This window comes from Cololabis saira, chromosome 20 (assembly GCF_033807715.1).
Source record: "Cololabis saira isolate AMF1-May2022 chromosome 20, fColSai1.1, whole genome shotgun sequence".
NCBI lineage: Eukaryota > Metazoa > Chordata > Actinopteri > Beloniformes > Belonidae > Cololabis > Cololabis saira.
The window spans coordinates 22,990,994-23,011,376 of record NC_084606.1 but is presented as its reverse complement, the minus strand read 5'-3'; the positions used below and the strand labels follow the sequence as shown (position 1 = coordinate 23,011,376).

Below are 20,383 nucleotides of genomic sequence, written 5' to 3'. Positions count from 1 at the left end.
TAAACATTAGTTTAGCAGCTTTTACACATTAGTTTGATTGTGGTAACTAACCAACCGCTACTGTCTGTGCCTGGTCTCAAACATCTCACCTTCCTCTCACTTCTTAAACGCTTCATTTGTCCATCGCGAAGCAGAAAACCTTCCCAACTACAAACACCTGAATGCAGCCTGGAGGAACCAAGACCAAGACAACAGTTCTCCTGGCGTTGGTGCGCCTCCTGCTGGACGTCACCTGAAGCCTCACCGACTAGTACAGATGACTTCAGCAGGACTTTGTTCCCGTCTCCTGAGCTACACGTGTCCTAAAGACGAGTTTCTATGTTGTTTCTGCAGTTTTCTGCCTGTAAGAAGTAAAAAAAGACATTTATCAGAGCTCTTTCTGCAAGAAATATTAATATATATAAATAAAGGAGTTTTGCCTCATTAGTTATAAACTGTTGTTACATCAAAGAACGAGTATTAGGGCCATGCAGGAGAAAAAATATTTGAGAGGGGAAGATTTTTTTTTGCACTTCGAAAAAAAAAGTCGAAATGTCAAGATTGATGTTGAAATACAATTTTAAGAATAAAGTCGAAATTACGAGAATAAAGTTGAAAAGTCTCCTCTGTCCCATCAAATCCAGTTAGGAGAGAGACTGACAGCTATGCAGCAGCAACAGTAACTAACTAACTAACTTACATCCTTGGATCGTAACGTTAAGGGTACGTTGAGTTATGCAACTGTATATGTGTGATATGTGTTTCAAATCAATATCGTAAAGCCAATTCTTGTATTCTGAACCTTGTTCAACTTTTTTCTCGACATTTCGACTTTTTTCTCGAAGTGCATAACAAAAAAAAAAATCTTCCTCCTCTAAAATATTGTTTTTATTTTTCTCCTTCCTGGCCCTAATACTCTTCTGTACCGTCCGCTGATGAAAAGAGCCAGGACATTTCAAATAAGGATGAAGGTGCGTCTACTCGATGACTCTGGAGTGTAAAAGTGCTTCTGTTTTCTCCAACGTGAGTTTTCTGCTCATCTCGTGAGTTTCACCAGGAGCAAAAAAAATATAATTGATCAGGTTCAACATGGTGCGACATGGACGACGACCAAGACCTGGGGACGGTTTGACCTCTGCTTTGCGTCTTTCACGTCTCATTGCAGGTCTTGTTTGACCTGACGCTGTTTGTGGTTGTTGGGTTAATGTCATTCAGTCTGTAACCTTTTTACTTTTTTTCTTTTTTCTTTTAGATTTTAATGTAAACATGGACAGGAAACAGTAGCTTTCCTGATCTGGAAACCGTCCATTCTAAAGTTTTACAACTTAAGTTATGAAACGTTCTATCAAATGTCTGGTTATATAAATCTAAACTAGTGTACGTAGATCAGTTGTACGTTTTTTTAATTTATACGTTAATAACAGGACTGATGGATTACATATAACAACACTTTGTAGATTTATTACAAGGTTATTACACAGTATTATAACGTTATTCTACTATAACAAGAAATGTTAGATCATTAACAGGAAAATGTCTCAAAGAAAGTCACATTTGAGTAACTTCAGCTCTAAACCTTCATGTTTGTTGTGATAAATGTATGAATCTGTAGTGATCAACTGTTGTAGGGGTGGTTGGGGTAGGGAGAAGTAAAAGTACTGTTTACATGATGAAAAGGACATTTTCCACCAGCTCCAGAGATGCTCAACAAGTATTTAGTATTTCATTAGCGGTGGATCTGTTATCAGAGCTCAGACGTTCTGCTGGTTCTAGAGTTTCGGCCGCAGAGATCCGACCTCAGGCTTGTTGCAGCAGAACTCCTCCCACCAGGACGGACGCTCCAGAACCCGGTCACCCTGCATCACCGTCGACCACAGGTTCTTGTAGAGCTGCAGGAGACATGAAGAAACATTAGTCTCGGTCAGCCTGGAGCCACCAGGTCACACTTTAGAAGGTGACACCTCGACCGATGAGGAGTCCTAAGAAAACCACTGGACCCAGGACTACTGGAAAGAGCTTCGATTGTTGGTTCAGGTCACGTGCTGAAGAAGCATCCAGGGGGCAGGTCTGGTGGCAGGATCGCGATCTGTGCTGCGTTCACTTCCCTCAGGTCAAGTTCCAATAGAGGGTATGCATTGCCGTCACTTCCCCACTGGACCACACCCCCTAACTCGCACTGATCGATCACTATCTGCTGGTCTGCTTGTTCACAGTCAAACCTAACATCTGACAGAATGCGGCTGATGAAGGGGATAGCGAGGATCAGGTCACATTTCAGTACCGACTTTGAAAGGAACCAGAAAAGATTTTAGACTGGTCCTGGTGTCCAGCTCGGCGTGTCTTTACCTGTCCATCTGCTTTGCCAATCGGTGAATTGAGGATGAAATCACTTGGAGCCAAAACATCCACCAAAGCGACTGCATCGTCCTTGAGCTGAGACACACAGCAGAGAGGTGGAAGGTTATAGATGCGTAACACAATGACAGTCACGGGTGCGCACAAGCGATGACGGTCACAGGTATGTGCACGCGATGACTTTCACAGGTGCGCACAAGCAATGATGGTCACAGGTGCGCACAAGAGACGACAGTCAAAGGTGCGTTCACGTGATGATGGTCACAGGTGCGCACAAGCAACGACGGTTGGATGGATGGATGGATGGGTGGATGGATGGGTGGATAGATGGATGGATGGATGGATGGAATGATGGATAGATTGACAGTGGGTGGATGGATGGTTGGATGGGTGTTTTCTTTATAATTTTGTCATCTACAGTTATGAAACCCAGACTGGGCCAGATGGAGTCGTGTCTCCGTACCTCGGAGCAGAGAGTGAGGACGGCCGTCTGGACCAACTCTACAGGACGACTCCCGCTAAAGTAGCTACCTGGAGAAGGAGGAAGCTGCATTAGCCTCCATATCATCAGAAGCTGTCTCTGAGCAGCGGGCCGGTTCCTACCCTGGTACAGCGTTGCCATGTGGCTGCTGAGGCTCCACAGTCCATACAGGGCACAGAGGCGACTCAGGACCGGTCTGAGAGCGGCCGGCGTGTCCTGGTCGGTGGTCACCTCATGGAACCTCTGCAGACAGCTGTGTTCTATGAAGGTGATGGCCAAGGACCTGCAGAAGTACACCTGGACACACACACACACGGGGAACATTCATGAAAATACATCCTAAATCAGGAAACTCGAGGGATCATTGGAACAGCGATCAGAGGAGTGAGGTGTTCAGAGCTTTGTTCAGGAGGAAATGCTTCCAGTTGATGGGCACAGCCAAACACCAGGTGGAGCAGTGAGGCAGGTGCTGATGGATCTGCTCTGAGCACCAACCCCTACCACAGCCTGCTCCATCTATAGCCATCACCTGGCAGTCGTCTCAGTGTAGGTGGGCCCTCTGACCTCCGCTGAACTCCGCTGAACTCCGCTGACCTCCGCTGAATCAGAAGACGGCAGAATATTTCAAGTGTCTTCGCAATCAGTCCAACGGGCTTTAACCTGTTCACCCCTTGAATATAAGTTGAATATCCCTGCCTTACAGCATACATTTCCAGTGTCAGAAAAATGTGAATGTTCACATGCCTGAGCAAATTGTGATAAACCAAAGAAAAAAATGAAATTTTTATTCTCGTCTAATTTCTTTTTAGTTTGCACAGTGGAAAACACCATGATAGCAATCCATAAAATTATAAAGACACCACTGCCTGGATTCAGCAACTCCTTGACTACAACTGTACCATGTTACATGAAAATAGCCTAAAGCACATACTGTAGATTTTATAAAGGTTTTAGTGTGGATAGTACCAGGCGGACTCTCCATTTAGGCACTTGGATGCGTATACTGTGCCAAAATGTGCCAAATATGTTTTTTACCCTTTTTGAAGGGAATATGGCTATAAAATATTTCGATGATTAGATGATACATGATTTAGTAAATCTAAAATCTCAATCCAAACATCCCTGAGCTCTGTGTGGGTCTCTGTGGGTGTCGCTCTCTGCGCTGTGCAACTGTGCGTCACAGAGCCAAGATGGCTGCCACGCTCCAGAGTTTACAGTCTACTGTAGAGACCTGATGGATGAAGTCTCGTTCAAGTGTAATATCTCGTTTGAAAGCTTGCAACATCTAGAATGTCAACAAACTTTATTTAAATTTCCAAAAGCAACGAAAAGTCAACAAAATAGCCGCAGGATATGAAATGACGGCGGATGAAGCAGTTTCACAACTATGAAGGATTAAATCGTGAATTATGGTCAAAGAAAGGTGTGGATAGACTGAAAATGACAACGAAATGGTAAGGAAATAAAATATACTGCTTTTGGTTTGAATAGTTTTGGGATTTGCTTATGTATTGTGCGATGAACACGCAATCTGCTGGCTGTCAAATGTGAATTTTGGCTTTTGGTTTGTTTTCAGATTGGCATGAAGTGTTCGGCCCAGAAAAGATTATGTTCGGTATCATCTGAAAGTGGAGCTTTTTCTAGTTTCATATGATAATGACTACGTTGTGGTGGAGAAAATTTATCTTGCGTTCTGTTGCGGGTGTTGCTGTTGTTGGGGCGCCATCTTTGTATCTATGTACTTTGAAGTTGTTATAAATCAAATACTTTGTTGACAAAATGTACTTGGAGTTTTGACATATTGGCTTTAGGGCTTCTTGTTTGAGAAACAGTTGAAAGAAAATACATTGACAGCACTTGAGTAACTTTTTCCACACATGAACTGGTGCATACAGCTGCCGGCGGGGGGTTAAAGAGGCCCAACGGGCTCACATGAGTCTGAGGACCATTTCATGGACAACAAGACAAGTCAGGTGTGGCAGGCTCCCACAGTACCATCACATATGTCCACATGGACATATGGGGACATATGGGAAGAGAAAGCCTGCTGGAGACAGATGACAGATCTTCACCACCCCTGGTATCGGGTCCATTCAGCAGCTGCAGTCAATTTTATGTTTTTGTTGTTTGTGCTGAGTGAACCTTCTCATTCAAACAAATGGGGAAGTGTGTCCAAACCTTTGGTCTGTACTGTAAAACACCTAAAACATAATTTTATCACAGTAGGTCATCGTATTGCCTCAAAAAGAAAGAAGTGGTTGAAGTCACCACCTTACTGTACCTGGCTGTTGTTCCGAGCCTCGAACACGCTCCTGCCCGAGGCTCTCTGCTGCTCCAGCTTCTTTACACTCTCCACCAGCAGATAACACACCAGCCACCGGTAGGTCGCCACGGACACTGAGAGACGACAAACACCGTTCTGAACTGAGAGATGGTCGTCTGGTTAACAGAACCTCAGCTGTTTCAGAATGGGCTTCCTGACTCACATCAGTATTTAACTGGTCATCGTTTGCTTATAGATGTTTTACCTGCTGGGTCCAAACACCCCTCCACCGTTGTTTCTGTAAAACGGCTTTGAAGAACCTTCTGATAACCATCCAAGAAATCTACAGTTTGAAGAGGAGATTTGATCTGCACCCCGTCTGAAACCAGAGACACATAGAGCTTCAGAGAAAAACCACCACAGAGGAGCATCCAGACCGGTCTCCTGCTGCTCCAATCATGTCTGAACCCTTGTGCTGTTTAATAATCTTTCATTTCAATTCATGCTCCTACCCAAGTATCAGTACTGGGCATATGACCTTGTGTACCATATTCGCCTGCTACGTTCAGGAGTTTGGAAGTGATTTAAAAACAATAATACTGTTATTGTTTAAAATGTGGATCCAGACTAAACGTGTCCAACCTCCAAACTGAAACCCACTTCCCTGCAGCTCGCCTTACTAGTATCCGGTTCCGGAGGTTTACACACAAACACTTTAATTATGTAATATTCTGTTTTATTCCCAAAAACAGCTGCTCATGAGGAAAATATGTTTATGAACATAGTTATAAATGCTTTAAGTCAATAAAAAAAAAACCTTTCTGTTGCCCTACTTTTACCTGATGTGGTACAAAAAAGTTCTACCGTACAGTTGTCATGGATTTGAAATGTTACCAAAACTGGTTTTAACTGGACTGAAAGAAGGTTTATTTTTGCTGTAAAGTTGAAAAATGGATTTGGACCCTGGTGGTCAGTAGAGGAACTGCAACTTTTCCTGCATCCACAATGACTTGGCGCCTTGGTGCAGACCCTGATGTAGCTTTGAAACCATACACAAGACTACAAATGCATGCTGACTTGGAAAAATAGTATATATATATTATGTAGTATGTGAAAAGTACCCAGAGGGTTTGCTGCTTCCGGTAAAGTTCCCAGTGTGCAACTGACCAGTCTACCTCACATTTTATATCCCATAGTGCAATCCACCACTCCAGCTGAAGACAGTCAGTGTCACCACCAGTGTCGCCGGAAACTGGTCATGGGTACTGACAAGTATACACTACATAGCCTACTATGTACTCTATTGAGTACACAGTACGTAGTATGTGATTACAGAAATGGACAGATATTTAAGAGTAATGTGCATAAAGTCACTGTACATGAAACATGAACCCCTTGATGGATGGATGGATGGATGGATGGATGGATGGATGGATGGATGGATGGATGGATGGATGGATGGATGGATGGATGGATGGATGGATGGATGGATAACCATGATTCTTCTTTTTAGTGAGGAATTATTTTTCAAACAATCCTTCATGATTGCAAGTAGCTGTGGTAGCTGATGTAGCTGAGGTAGCTGCTACTGCATCGCCAACATCACCACTCAGTCACTGAAAGGAAGACTGACCACGCAGTTTGGCGCGGAGACAGCCAAGCAGGTAGTTGCTGGTCTGCTGCAGCAGCACGTTGTTGTCTCCCTCATACGTGCAGTTTGGGTCATTGTCGTCTCGTAACTCACCCAGCCGGTTCACTGAAAGACAAGACAAAGAGAGGTTGGTTTCTGACGGAGGGGGATTTTTAAAGAACATGTGTGCCCAACACTGACTGGCCAGGTATCCGTGACCACCACAGGCCTCCCTGCACTCCTGGATCCCCCTCTGAGCTATCCACGAGCCCAGAGGTTTGCTGGCGCAGGACATGGCGTGGATCTCCCTGCCCATATCCGCCTGCAAGACACAAAACAAGCAAGCCGACAGTTTATTCAGAGTTACAACTCTGCACACACACATGTCATGCCCACTAACCTGTCTGTCACTGGTGTCTCCCATCCTTTGTCCAATCCGGAACTCAACAAAGTTCAAGAAGATGGACTTGGAGAAATACTGGAGGGCGTACGCCGCTGCCAGATATGGGATCAGTCGCCATTGCTAGAAGAACATGACACAAGTCAAAGTGGAGGACGGCGGAGGAAACTACAGCTGACGGGAGTTAATCACATACAGGAGATTAAACAGATGATAACTAGTGGTCTAGTGTGTTGTTCTAATTTATACTTAGTTCATACTAACAGCCATTTCTGAAATGATGTACTGATGGTGGATCTCCTTTTACAGTATGTAGAACAAAGTATGTAGTACACAGGAACAGCACAATCTGCAGTACATACTTCAGCATATTCCAATTCCTGCTGTTCAGAGCAGGTTCTGGTTCTGACCTGCATGTTTTAATTGTGGTCTGCTCACTCTAAGAAGTAAACTTTATGTAAGTTAATGTTAGTTAGCATGAGTAGTTCCGTCAGAGACACGGAGGGTGACGTTCAGTCAACCTCTAGATGTCGCTGCTCCACCACATCAAGAGGAGCCAGTTGAGGTAGCTTCGGCCCCTCCCTGGGGAAGTGCTTTGGGCATGTCCAATGGAAAAGAGGCCCTGGGACCGACCCAGGACACGCTGGAGAGAGATTGTGTTTTTCGACTGGGTAATGAAGGCCTTGGGCTGGCAGGCAGGAGAGACAAATGAGAGAAAATGTTGGAGTGGAGACTTTCAAGATGATGATGGAGAAGGGAACAAAGAGGATGGGATGAAGAGCCTCTTCAGAAGAGGTGATGGACAAGTATGGTGCTAAGAACAGGAATGTGCAAGGACAGATGGCAGTTGAGGGAAATGACTGGTGAATTTGCATCTCAAGAAGAGGAAGGAGCCCACAGTGACATAAGAGTGGCAGTAGTAGCACACAGATGGAATATGAAAGCACATGGTGACTTCTAGGTGTTGACAGAGGAGAATGGCAGCATAGGATGATAGGATGGGGCGTGTCTCTGGAGGTCAAAAGAGCAAAAGAGGGCATTCCCTGTTCATCCGGTGTCAGAGCTTCGTCCACATTGTGGGCTGTAAGTTGGACTTGTTTCCCGTGAAGGTTGGACTCCACCAAGGCTGCTCTTCATCACCAAATCTGTTTATTACTTTAATGGACAAAAATTCTAGGCCCAGCCAAGGAGTGGAGGAGGTCCGGTTTGGTGGCCTCAGAATTGGGTCTCTGCTTTTTGAAGATGACATGGTTCTATTGGTTTCATCAAGCCATGAACTTCAACTCTCGCTGGAGCGGTTCGCAGCCAAATGTGGAGCAGCTGGGATGAGAATTAGCACCTTCAAATCCGTCGGCAGTCGGAAAAGAGTGGAGTTCCCCTGCTCCAGGTAGGGGGTCAGATTCTGCCCCAAGTGGGGGAGTTCAGGTATCTCAGGCTCTTGTTCATGAGTGAGCAAAGAATGGAGCAGAGATCAATTGCCAATCGATGCAGACTCAGCAATGGTCTGTACTGGTAAAGGAGGAGCTGAGCTGAAAGGAAAAGCTCTCGATTTACCAGTTGATCTACATTCTTCCCCTCACCCATGGTCACAAGCTGTGGGTAGTGACCCAGAAAACTAGATTACAGACACAAGCAACGGAAATTAGTTTCCTTAGCAGGGGTGAGAAACTTGGTCATCTGGGAGGAGCTCAGAGTAAAGCCGCTGCTCCTTCACATCGAGAGGAGCCAGATGAGGTGGCTCAGGCATCTGGTAAGGATGCCTCCTGGATACCTCCATGGTGATATTTTCCAGGGCATGTCTTACTGGGAGGAACCCCAGGGAAGAGGCAAGAGAGGCTGGAGGGACTATGTCTCTCGGCTCGCCTAGAAATGCCTGGCCTAGCCTGGACACATGATGAAGAGGGTTAGATCTCCAGCAACTCCTTCTACCAATTGGTTGGTATGACAGAGAAATTAAAAAAGTAAGATGGAAACAGATGAGCCACCGTGGTGACCCTGAAAGGGAAAAAAAATATTTGTCGTCTAAAGAGGGAAAATGCACATGGAAATATTTTATAAGCTTAATTCATCATGTAAGCTGCCACTCTCTCTCTTAGTCCGTATAGCAATCCCTTTCTTCATTCCCACCTGTAATTGGTACTCCAAAACAGGAATTTCCTCTGTGTCTTTGGGTCCAAACTGTCTTCTGGTGGCTGAAAAGCGGATAGCCACAGTCAGAGCAAGCCTCAGTTTGGCCAGAGCCATCCTGGTGATGAACAGCCTGCTGCCTGACAAGGCTCCAAGAGATGCCCCGAAACGCTTGTTGGGGTCCTGGAGGAAGGGGAAGTAAACAACCAGTGAGATAAAGAATTAAAGAAAACCCAACTGCCACAAACATGGAAATCTTAAGTGACATAAGGTTTCTTTTCACTGAGATATGGAAATATCAGGTGGAGCTAAAGATCGATGCACCCTTCTGTCCTGTGCTGCAACCAACCCCCACAGCAAACACAACCCATCCCTCAACTTATTGAAAAGGGGCGTTTGAACGGTAAAGTTATGGACTTTAAAACAAAAGAAACAATGAGCTGAAATGGGATTGATGGGGATGAACTTCATAAATTTGAGAAGAACTGCAAAGTAAATGAACCAATATGCCTTCAACCTTGAAAGGTGTCACATAACGGCCATCAGGAGTAACATCTCCCGTCCTATTCAAAAGGTTTTCTCGAGGGATCCTCATGTTGTAGAACAATGCAAACCTGTTTGGGAAGAGAAATATTTAAAACGAGACCACAAAGCTTCACAGTCAAGCGCCGTTCATAAGTCAAACACAAAGCTCATATAAAACGATGAGCATCACACTCAGGTTTTCTGAGGAGTTGTTTCAAAGCTCGTTTTTGGGCCTCTGGACCAGGAGCTGACTCCTCCCAACCTCAATTTATTCAAAAATGGGCAAATGGGTGGAATGAACAAGCTCGGCTACTGGTTGGAGCCCATCGACCCAACTTCCATCACAACAAGGTCACAATTTAAGCTATGATGCTAACTAGTGTTACCCTACATTCATTCTGATTAAATCTGACCATCCATCCTCATTTCTGATGTTGCTCCATAAACATTTGAAATACGTATTACAGGACCAGAATCAAGGCCATCCAAACTCCGACTGAGTAGGCTACCACCAGGACCTGGGACTAGATTTGCTAGTTAACCATGGACTGGAGATCTTGTCAGTGCTCGAGCTTGGTCCCGTCATGTCAGAGGTAGCTACTCGACCATTGGCCCGCTTGGCGGGGGTTTGACTGGTGGAGCTGGCTCCTGCCAGGGCTAGTGGTTAATGAGCTACAGGCCATCCTTCAGTTAGCTGTGTTAGCAGCATTCAGACATGGGCTAGGAAAGCTGCTGCCTGGAGTTTCCTCCTCTGACTCTTCTAACCAACCCAGAGCTGGTTGTGGTGATCTGTTTGTAAGATTTAACAGCACGGCTAAACATATTATCCTCAAAATGAGAATTACTGTCCTCTTGTATGTTTTTATTCACAGCTCAGAAGTAAAAGTCGCCATTAGTGTAAAGCCTTTATCAGCCAAAGTGATGACAACTAGCTGTTAACAACACAGACTATACCGCAACTGTCATTCAACTGTCTCATACCCGTTATCCAGTCCGTTCTGGCCCACCTTCCTTCCAACATCTCCAACCAAGACACCAGGGACAGCCAGCAGACTCCCGGGGTCTCTAACCTGCAGATCAGAGGTCATCATTTTAGAAAAGAAAAGAAAAGAAAAGAAAAGAAAAGAAAAGAAAAACACTACCAATGGAATGGTTTTGAAACGATGTAGAGTACATCTTATTAATGTATTCTAGTGAAGGTATTCAACCAACCACCAAAGCAATTAATCAGCCTCTTGAAGGACCCAGCTCAGTGGGTCCATTAAAAGAAACTAATTATAAAAAAAAGCTACAAGCACCCAAACGTAGTGAACTTTCAGCCAGAGGATCAGTGAGAGAACGCTCTTACAATTTATCAACAACCTCATCAAGATCTTAAAAACTTTCCAGTGGTGGATGAAGCATTCGGCTACTGAAACAAAAGTCATGAATGCTGTCCGAATGCTCCGTCATATGTTCTACGATGGGCAGCACAGTGGCTTGGTTGTTAGCAGTGTTGCCTCACAGCAAGAAGGTTCCCAGTTCGACTCCCTGGCCCGGCGGGGGTCTTTCTGTGTGGAGTTTGCATGTTCTCCCCGTGCTTGCGTGGGTTCCCTCCGGGTACTCCGGTTTCCTCCCACAGTCCAAAAACATGCATAGTAGGTTAATTGATGATTCTAAATTACCCGTAGGTGTGAGTATGTCTGGTTGTCTGTCTGTATATGTGGCCCTGCGATAGACTGGCGACCTGTCCAGGGTGTAACCCCTGCCTCTCACTTGTAATGATCTGGGATAGGCTCAAGCTGACCCCTGTGACCTTGCAAAGGATAAAGGGGGTATAGATAATGGATGGATGGATGGATGGATGTTCTACAATGAAGACTGGTCTGCTGTGACTCAAGAGTCTTGAGTCAAGACTATAACGTCCTGCAGAAGCTCAAGAAAGCTAACCCATCTCCGAGGACCCTTGTGGACTTTTACCACTGCACCACTGACAGCATTCTCACTAATTGCATCTCAGTTTGATATGAGACCTATTGCATATGATCAAAAACAACTTTCCAGAAGGGGCGAAAAACTGTGCAACAGAACATTGGCACCTGCGGTATTAGTCCACTACTGGGAACATTTACCATAAATACTGGCTCAGTAGGCCAAAAAGTATTATATGGACTCATGCCACCCCAGTCACAGAGTCATACCCTAATTCCATCAGACAAGACCCACATGAGCCTCCTACACAAAGTTCCTCCTACACCAGTAGACTCAGAAGGAGCTTCTTCCCAGAAGTTGTGACCCTACTTAGGTACATTTCTGCATTAACTACAGGAAAACTCTTGGACTACCTGTAGTACTTATATCTTACTTCTGTTTACACTGTTTTCTTGTACATGTGAGACCTCTCATGTCATATTTTTTAATCTTACAGGGACAATAAAGGGGTGCAAGCCATGGCAAACTCCATCTGGTGTGTAGAGCTGAGCGAACACCAATGCGTGGGTGGCCGTCTTGCCCAGGTTTCCCACCCAGAACTTAACAGCCTCATGGTCCGGAGTGTTGATCACAAACTCCTACAGGGCAGAAACAAATCCAGAATCTGTGTGATGCTTATTGAGGTCATTTACATTTTAACAGGTAACAAACCAATAAAATGTCCTGATGAAGTAGTCTACAATCTTTTGAGTGTTACATGATTACAAAATTTGTGTTTACCATTTTTCACATGTGCCTTTGCCCAAAAATATAAAATGTAATGATCACAGTTAAACATACCAATGTGTAATTTGTATGTATTTATACATGTAAACCCCTAAAAAATGTCAATAATCAATTACTGTGACTTGCTGATGTCATTGTCCACAGAGTAAACGTGACACAAAGGAAGAATACATTATTGAATCATGTTTACATGATAAACATGCTCTTATTTAACCTACTTACATACTACTTACTACCTACTTTCATGTCACGTTTTATTCTACTGTTATGCAGATGACAGACAGATTTATACGCCACTAAAGAAGAATGATGCATATTTAGTAACATACTTATCCAAGAGTCTTGGTGATTTAAAGGCCTGAAGGGCTCTAACAGGTTACATTTTACAGTAATAAGAAAATAAAGCTGCCAGCAGCGTTGATCGGGCACTCGCACTCATGCCCCCATGACTGTGTGTGCTGATAGGCTATTTTCATTCCCCTTTAAGTGTGTGTGTGTGTGTGTGTGTGTGTGTGTGTGTGTGTGTGTGTGTGTGTGTGTGTGTGTTTGTGTGTGTGTGTGTGTGTGTGTGTGTGTGTGTGTGTGTGTGTGTGTGTGTGTGTGTGTGTGTGTGTGTGTTTGTGTGTGTTTAATCATGTGACTCCACCCATCTAGTCTGAACGAGAAGGAAAAACCAAGAAAATGGCTGATGGTTCAAACGTAGAGATGGCTGACATAGCTGACAAACGAAATAACAGGGCTCTCACATCTCATGCAATTAGGGTGAGACACACACATTTCAACAAGTTCACGCGCTCTCATGCCACACATGGCATTTTTCATATTCAAAAATGTACTTCACCACACAGTAAGTTACAAAATACATCAATCTTAAAACACACACACACACACACACACACACATACATACATACCACCCTTCATGGGGCCCACTCTCAGTGCTCGGGCCGTAATTAGTGAAGTGACAGTGCTGTGGATCTGGGTTGATCTTGGTGCTAAAATCAACTCTGACCTTAAACGTGACTTCACAACTGTCCTGATTTGACTATCAAGAGTCCAGTTTAGACACCTGACCAAATTAAAGTTAGTGCTGTTGAGGGAGCTATTCCAGACTATTCCACGTCTTCATCACCAGTTGGCTGGATTATTGAAATGTAATTATTGTAATGTGCCGTATGTGGGGTAAGTGGGTCTTACATCATCTCCAGATGGTCCAGAAAGTTGCAGCACTTTTTTTTCTTCTCAATTTTTGCTTCATTACACGGGCTCCCTATACATTTAAGATCCATTTAAAAATGTGTTTACATTTCTCAATGGTGTAGCCCCGCCCATGTGTCTAAGTTGCTACAGTACATCCTTAGACGCCCACCCGCTTCCTCGGATCAGCTGATCAGTTGCTCCGGAAATTGCCAAAAATCGAATGTAAGCTCAGAGGGGACAGTGTCTTTCAGTCGTTGCAATGTAGAATGATTTTCCTTTATGACCATTTTTAAACCCCATCTTAAAACCCACCTCTTCTCCTTGGCCTTTAGCAGCTCATACAAGTTGTAAATCGTCTTTTTATTCTTTGGTTCCTCTGTGCAGCTCTTTGGCCCACTGCAGTTGTTTCTGAAGTGCTTTATAAATAAAGTTGGTATGGTATACAAACTATGACCTGAGTGGAGGGATCGTAGGTGGCGGTGGTCCTTGAGGCTCTGGTGTTGCTGCCGTGACTCAGCTCAGTCATCGCAAAGCATCCAAAAATCTATAAAAAAACATAGAATTACAAATTATTGGGTAATGTTTGGATAAACTTGGCAATAAGAAGAAATGACAACCCTCTCAACCTTTACTATCATGTTACACACCCTCAAGTACAGTAAAATAATGGATATTTACTGTCATGTCTTCAGTGTCTTCAACATATTTTAGGTGTCTGCTTGTTCCTGAACTGATGATAGTTGCTCCAAACATCTGAGACAAAGAATATATCAACATTTACATTACATTTTAAACTAAACTGTTGTGTTTAAAAGGTCTGGAAAAGTGACTGTGTTTGCTTCAGCGTTGTGTAGTGTTGGACAGTACTGGACGGTGAAGGTGAAGGACGTTACAAAATTAGGAATGCTGGTCCAACTGGTATTAAAGTTTATCAACCATGAGACATGACCAGAAAATGATATCCCTGGGATCAATAAACTTTAAGGTGTGAGTGTAATGAAGCTGAGTTGATTTTAGATAGAGGGGAACCAGCATCAAATCATCAGATAAACAAGCAGACATACAGCACTGCAAAAAGTTCTTAGGGAGGTGTGAAAACATGCTGTAAATTAAGAAAGAAACATGTATAGCCCATTTATATCTTGTTTCTGTAGCCCCTTTATCATCAGTGTGCCCTGATCCCCCAAGAACTAACACGGACCTTATTAATCCAGGCAATGTCCAAATAGTGTTACTGTATGTCTTTATGCTTATGGTTCGTAGCCAAGGTACAGTATGTGACAGGAACGTCACTCGAACCCAGGTCTCCCGTGTCAAAGGCAGTGCCAATGCCACTGCAGTAAAGGTGGTGAAAGGCTGAAAGAGTTGGAAGGTGAAGGCAACGGTGGTGCCAGTGGTGCTTGGAGAACTTGGAGCTGTGACCTCTAAGAGGGGAGGGTAGTGTTGGGCCACAGTCATGTGTGATTATGAACTCATGTGTGATTATGAACTCATGTGTGATTATGAACTCATATGAAATGTGTGATTATGTGAACAGTCAGGCTTTGACCAGGTTAAAGGCCTGATTTTGGGCCTTCAACTGAGACCAAACTAAAGTTTACGACACCTGACCACATGGTTTGGAACAAAGGAAAACCCCCATGGACCCAAGCTCAAGCAGAATTTGCATCAGGCCCTGCAGTGACAAGCTGCTATCCCCTCATCCACAGCACAGATAACAGGAAGAAGTGAGAGCCACTCGTATCAGGATCCCCTGCTGAGCGTAACTACCCTTTGTTCAACAAAGAACGCCGACCGGCCAGACCAAACCACCTTTTTCTTCATTTACAAAGATTCACGTAAGGGCTGTTTGTGTCTGGGCAGAGAAACTTAGTTAGTGAATGTTATTTTTACGTTGTGAGCCGGAACGCTGACCCCGTCATAACTGTGTCATTAGTTTAAGTGTGTTTGTTTATCTTATTGATTATTTAATTGTTTGTGTACTGCTGCATCCGCGTTGCTGGATCTTGAAGACATGTTTATCCCATAACAGAAAACAAAGTTCTACCTCATTTCCCAGTTGAACAACGAGAGAGTACCTGTGAAGTTAGTTTCACATTGGGGTGCCTGTGTGTGGGAAACATTAGAAGAACTTGGGTTTCTGGTAGTGAGAAATTATTTAAGTGTATCTTCACTTCACTTTTCTCCGCTCATCTCTCTCTAGAGAGAAGTGTGGTCAAAAAGCCACTTTTTTGACATAAAAACAAGTGATGCATACTTCTGTGTGGGCCTGTTCTCCCAGTGGTTGTGAGTGTTTTCTTCAGGTACCTCAGCTTCCCACAATGGTCCAAAGCCATGCATGTTAGGCTAATTACTGATTCTAAATACCTCTGCTGATCACGCAAAGCGAGCTAAGGTAGGCCCCAGCAGGCCCAAAAGACTCTGAGATAGGAAGCAGCAGGTAAGGGTGATGGATGGATGGATGGATGGATGGATATTCCATCATGTAATAGCATTAGGAGTCTGATTGGCTGCAGCATTCTACTACAGGACAACAACAACGGGGAGCACCTTCAATTCAATTCTTACTTTACTTAATTTCCTCACAGCTGCCTAAGACTTTTTCACAGCACATGCAAGCAAAGCTGCAAAGTACTTTAGCGATGGGGACAGCACATCTTTAATCTCCTCCTTTGCTTCCAGCCACCACGGCAGCTCATATCCACTCACCTCTTTGCCGAGAAAGAGCTTTCCCGCCAGACCCAAGTCGTACATGCCGAGGCAGTCGTTCAGGGCCAGGGTCTTCAAGGGCTCAGCCATGTCCTCTTCACTTGTCACGAAGTTGTAGCGTAAGAGCTGCCGAACCCTGTGAAGTTTCAGCTCAGCGTTTATTTTCTTCACTTAGACGTGAGGACTGTTCATTACCAGGTTTGAAGGATAGTAAAGCCTCAGATGAGCAGCACGGTATTACGCAATACACTGTGGCTACACTACGTTTGTAGCCACAGCTGCCCTGGGGCAGACTGACGGAAGCGTGGCTGCCATATTGCGCCAAACGGCCCCTCCGACCACCACCAAACATTCATACACATTCACACGGGGCAAGGTGGGTAAGGTGTCTTGCCCAAGGACACTACGACAGCAAACTGGGACAGAGCGGGATTTGAACCGCCAACCTTCCAATGATTGGATGACCCGCTCTACCACCTGAGCTACTGCCGCCCCAAAGCTATATACCTTCTCTTGACCCGGACATTTAAGCTAATTATAGACCAATTTCCAACCTTCCATTTGTATCTAAAATTCTGGAACACGGGGTTGCAAGTCAGGTATGTGACCATTTCTGTATAAATGATCTGTTTGAAGTTTTTCAGTCAGGGTTCAGAATGCATCATACCACAGAGACAGCACTGTTTCGAGTGGCCAATGACCTTCTTATGGCCTCAGATAAGGGACTAGTGTCCATACTGGTTCTACTGGACCTCAGTGCTGCTTTTGACACTGTAGAACAGAATTTTATTGCAGAGGTTAGAGCATATTGTTGGGATTAAAGGGACAGCTCTACGTTGGTTTAAATCATATACAGTGGGGAGAACAAGTATTTGATACACTGCCGATTTTGCAGATTTTCCCACTTGAAAAGCATGTAGAAGTCTGTAATTTTTATCATTGGTACTCTTTAACTGTGAGTGATGGAATCTAAAAAAAAATCCAGAAAATCACATTGTATGATTTTTAAGTAATTAATTTGCATTTTATTGCATGACATAAGTATTTGATCACCTGTCAACCAGTAAGACTCCCGGCTCTCACAGACCTGTTAGTTCTTCTTTAAGAAGCCCTCCTGTTCTCCACTCATTACCTGTATTAACTGCACCTGTTTGAACTGGTTACCTGTATAAAAGACACCTGTCCACACACTCAATCAAACAAACTCCAACCTCTCCACAATGGCCAAGACCAGAGAGCTGTGTAAGGACATCAGGGATAAAATTGTAGACCTGCACAAGGCTGGGATGGGCTACAGGACAATAGGCAAGCAGCTTGGTGAGAAGGCAACAACTGTTGGCGCAATTATTAGAAAATGGAAGAAGTTCAAGATGACGGTCAATCTCCCTCGGTCTGGGGCTCCATGCAAAATCTCACCTCGTGGGGCATCAATGATCATGAGGAAGGTGAGGGATCAGCCCAGAACTACACGGCAGGACCTGGTCAATGACCTGAAGAGAGCTGGGACCACAGTCTCAAAGAAAACCATTAGTAACACACTACGCCGTCATGGATTAAAATCCTGCAGCGCACGCAAGGTCCCCCTGCTCAAGCCAGTGCATGTCAAGGCCCGTCTGAAGTTTGCCAATGACCATCTGGATGATCCAGAGGAGGAATGGGAGAAGGTCATGTGGTCTGATGAGACTAAAATAGAGCTTTTTGGTCTAAACTCCATTCGCCGTGTTTGGAGGAAGAAGAAGGATGAGTACAACCCCAAGAACACCATCCCAACCGTGAAGCATGGAGGTGGAAACATCATTCTTTGGGGATGCTTTTCTGCAAAGGGGACAGGACGACTGCACGGTATTGAGGGGAGGATGGATGGGACCATGTATCGCGAGATCTTGGCCAACAACCTCCTTCCCTCAGTAAGAGCAATGAAGATGGGTCGTGGCTGGGTCTTCCAGCATGACAACGACCCGAAACACACAGCCAGGGCAACTAAGGAGTGGCTCCGTAAGAAGCATTTCAAGGTCCTGGAGTGGCCTAGCCAGTCTCCAGACCTGAACCCAATAGAAAATCTTTGGAGGGAGCTGAAAGTCCGTATTGCCCAGCGACAGCCCCAAAACCTGAAGGATCTGGAGAAGATCTGTATGGAGGAGTGGGCCAAAATCCCTGCTGCAGTGTGTGCAAACCTGGTCAAGAACTACAGGAAACGTTTGATCTCTGTAATTGCAAACAAAGGTTTCTGTACCAAATATTAAGTTCTGTTTTTCTGATGTATCAAATACTTATGTCATGCAATAAAATGCAAATTCATTACTTAAAAATCATACAATTTTCTGGATTTTTCTTTAGATTCCATCACTCACAGTTGAAGAGTACCTATGATAAAAATTACAGACTTCTACATGCTTTTCAAGTGGAAAAACCTGCAAAATCGGCAGTGTATCAAATACTTGTTCTCCCCACTGTATATCTGACAGATTCCAGTTTGTTCATGTACATGAGGTTTCTTCAGAACAATCAAGGGTCTGCTATGGTGTCCCGCAGGGTTCAGTGCTAGGGCCAATCTTGTTTAGTTTATACATGCAGCTATTGGGAAGTATAATCCAGAATCACAGCATACATTTTCATTGCTATGATGATATGGAGCTCTATTTGTCTATGAAGCGTCCACTCCTTTAGGACAAGGAAACTACACGGTGGGTGGACATGTCTTAATCGACAGCAGCTGTGAAGACTCCGGCTCGGTACCTGAGGAAGGACAGTTCCCGGTGTCTGTCCACGGAGACGTCCTCTCCGGGCCGGCGCGCGAAAACAGGATCATTCTCCAAAGTCTTGCAGACACATTGCTGCAACAGAAAAAGTGTGAAAAGTAAAGAATAGATAATAGAGATAAAGAGGCATGTCACCAAACGTAAGACTATTACTGCTTTTGGGGAAATAAAAACTTTTATTTTTGGGGGATTTCATTTGGGGTGAAACAGTGTTTTACTCTTATAAAGTATATGATGAGATATTACTGCCAGATGTACTACAGTACTACATCTACGTCTGACCTCACATGACTAGAAGAAGACAGAACTGTAAGAAAGTAACATCAGCTCAGTGTTTACTCCAGTAAACCATCAGCACGTGCTCAGCAGCTGACATTACTTTGAAACGCAGGATTTGGTCTCCTTCCATGAAGCGAAGCATGTCCTTCCAGCTGAAGGACGCCTTTGTCCTGTACAGGTCCAGCGGGCCGCTGGGCAAATCCTCCATCTCCAGGTCCATGAGTGCAGATGAATGGTTCAGCTCTGAAACACAACAACCATCAAAAAGCACAACTGGACCCGGATCAAATAAAATAATCAATCCTCAAAGAACATAAGATTAACTTTCACTGAACGATACTCAACTGTATTTATATATACTGTAATCACACAAAACCACAACAAATGTCCGCTCAAGCCACTTCAGGAACATACTTCAGCTGGCTCATAAAGACAATAATGACTGCCGGGCCAGGAAATCAGGACAAGGCGTCAAAACTCCCCAGTTAAACTGTTTAATTTTTTTTTTTTTTGTCTAATGGCTTAAACCTAAGGCATATAATTATATATATATATGCATTTTTAAGACATAATATATATCATATATATTTATATATATATATATATATATATTTATATATATATATATATATATATATATATATATATATATATATATATATATATATATATATATATATATATATATATATATTTATTTATATTTATATTTATATATATTTATTTATATAAATAAATATATATATATATATATATATATATATATTTATTTATTTATGTTTTTTGTGTTTTTTTATTAAATGTGAAGGGGAGGGGGGTCGGCGGTCAGGGGTGACATCCGCTGCTAGTCTAAAATGCAAAAAAACACCTGGAAATGCACAACGAGCACACAAGCCTTGGAGATCTGTAAGAGAAAAAACAAACAGACACGAGAACAGGCAGAGACACAAACAGCAACCATTTCAGGTCCCTGACACTGA

At 43.8% G+C, this 20,383-nt stretch overlaps 1 protein-coding gene across 1 annotated transcript; it reads right to left on the bottom strand.

Annotated features, from left to right (window-relative positions):
- Positions 1 to 1,748: 1,748 nt before the first annotated feature.
- Positions 1,749 to 19,623, bottom strand: acox3 (acyl-CoA oxidase 3, pristanoyl). Its single transcript, XM_061710064.1, has 18 exons — positions 19,504 to 19,623; positions 19,102 to 19,199; positions 16,366 to 16,501; positions 14,335 to 14,409; positions 14,111 to 14,200; positions 12,166 to 12,309; positions 10,742 to 10,830; positions 9,753 to 9,849; positions 9,236 to 9,418; positions 7,109 to 7,231; positions 6,910 to 7,030; positions 6,712 to 6,834; positions 5,344 to 5,457; positions 5,097 to 5,212; positions 2,938 to 3,112; positions 2,798 to 2,865; positions 2,326 to 2,412; positions 1,749 to 1,868 (listed from the first exon to the last, which is right to left on the bottom strand). The coding sequence occupies exons 1-18, from the start codon at positions 19,621 to 19,623 to the stop codon at positions 1,749 to 1,751; spliced, it is 2,079 nt and encodes a 692-aa protein (XP_061566048.1).
- Between the last annotated feature and the right edge of the window lie 760 nt (positions 19,624 to 20,383).

Coding starts and splice junctions, on each gene's coding strand:
- acox3 (XM_061710064.1), bottom strand. CDS start 19,623: ATGGACCTGGAGATGGAGGATTTGCCCAGCGGCCCGCTGGACCTGTAC. Junction 12,310..14,110: donor CCTACGATCCCTCCACTCAG/GTCATAGTTTGT, acceptor TCTGCCCTGTAG/GAGTTTGTGATCAACACTCC. Junction 7,031..7,108: donor GAGACACCAGTGACAGACAG/GTTAGTGGGCAT, acceptor TGTGTCTTGCAG/GCGGATATGGGCAGGGAGAT.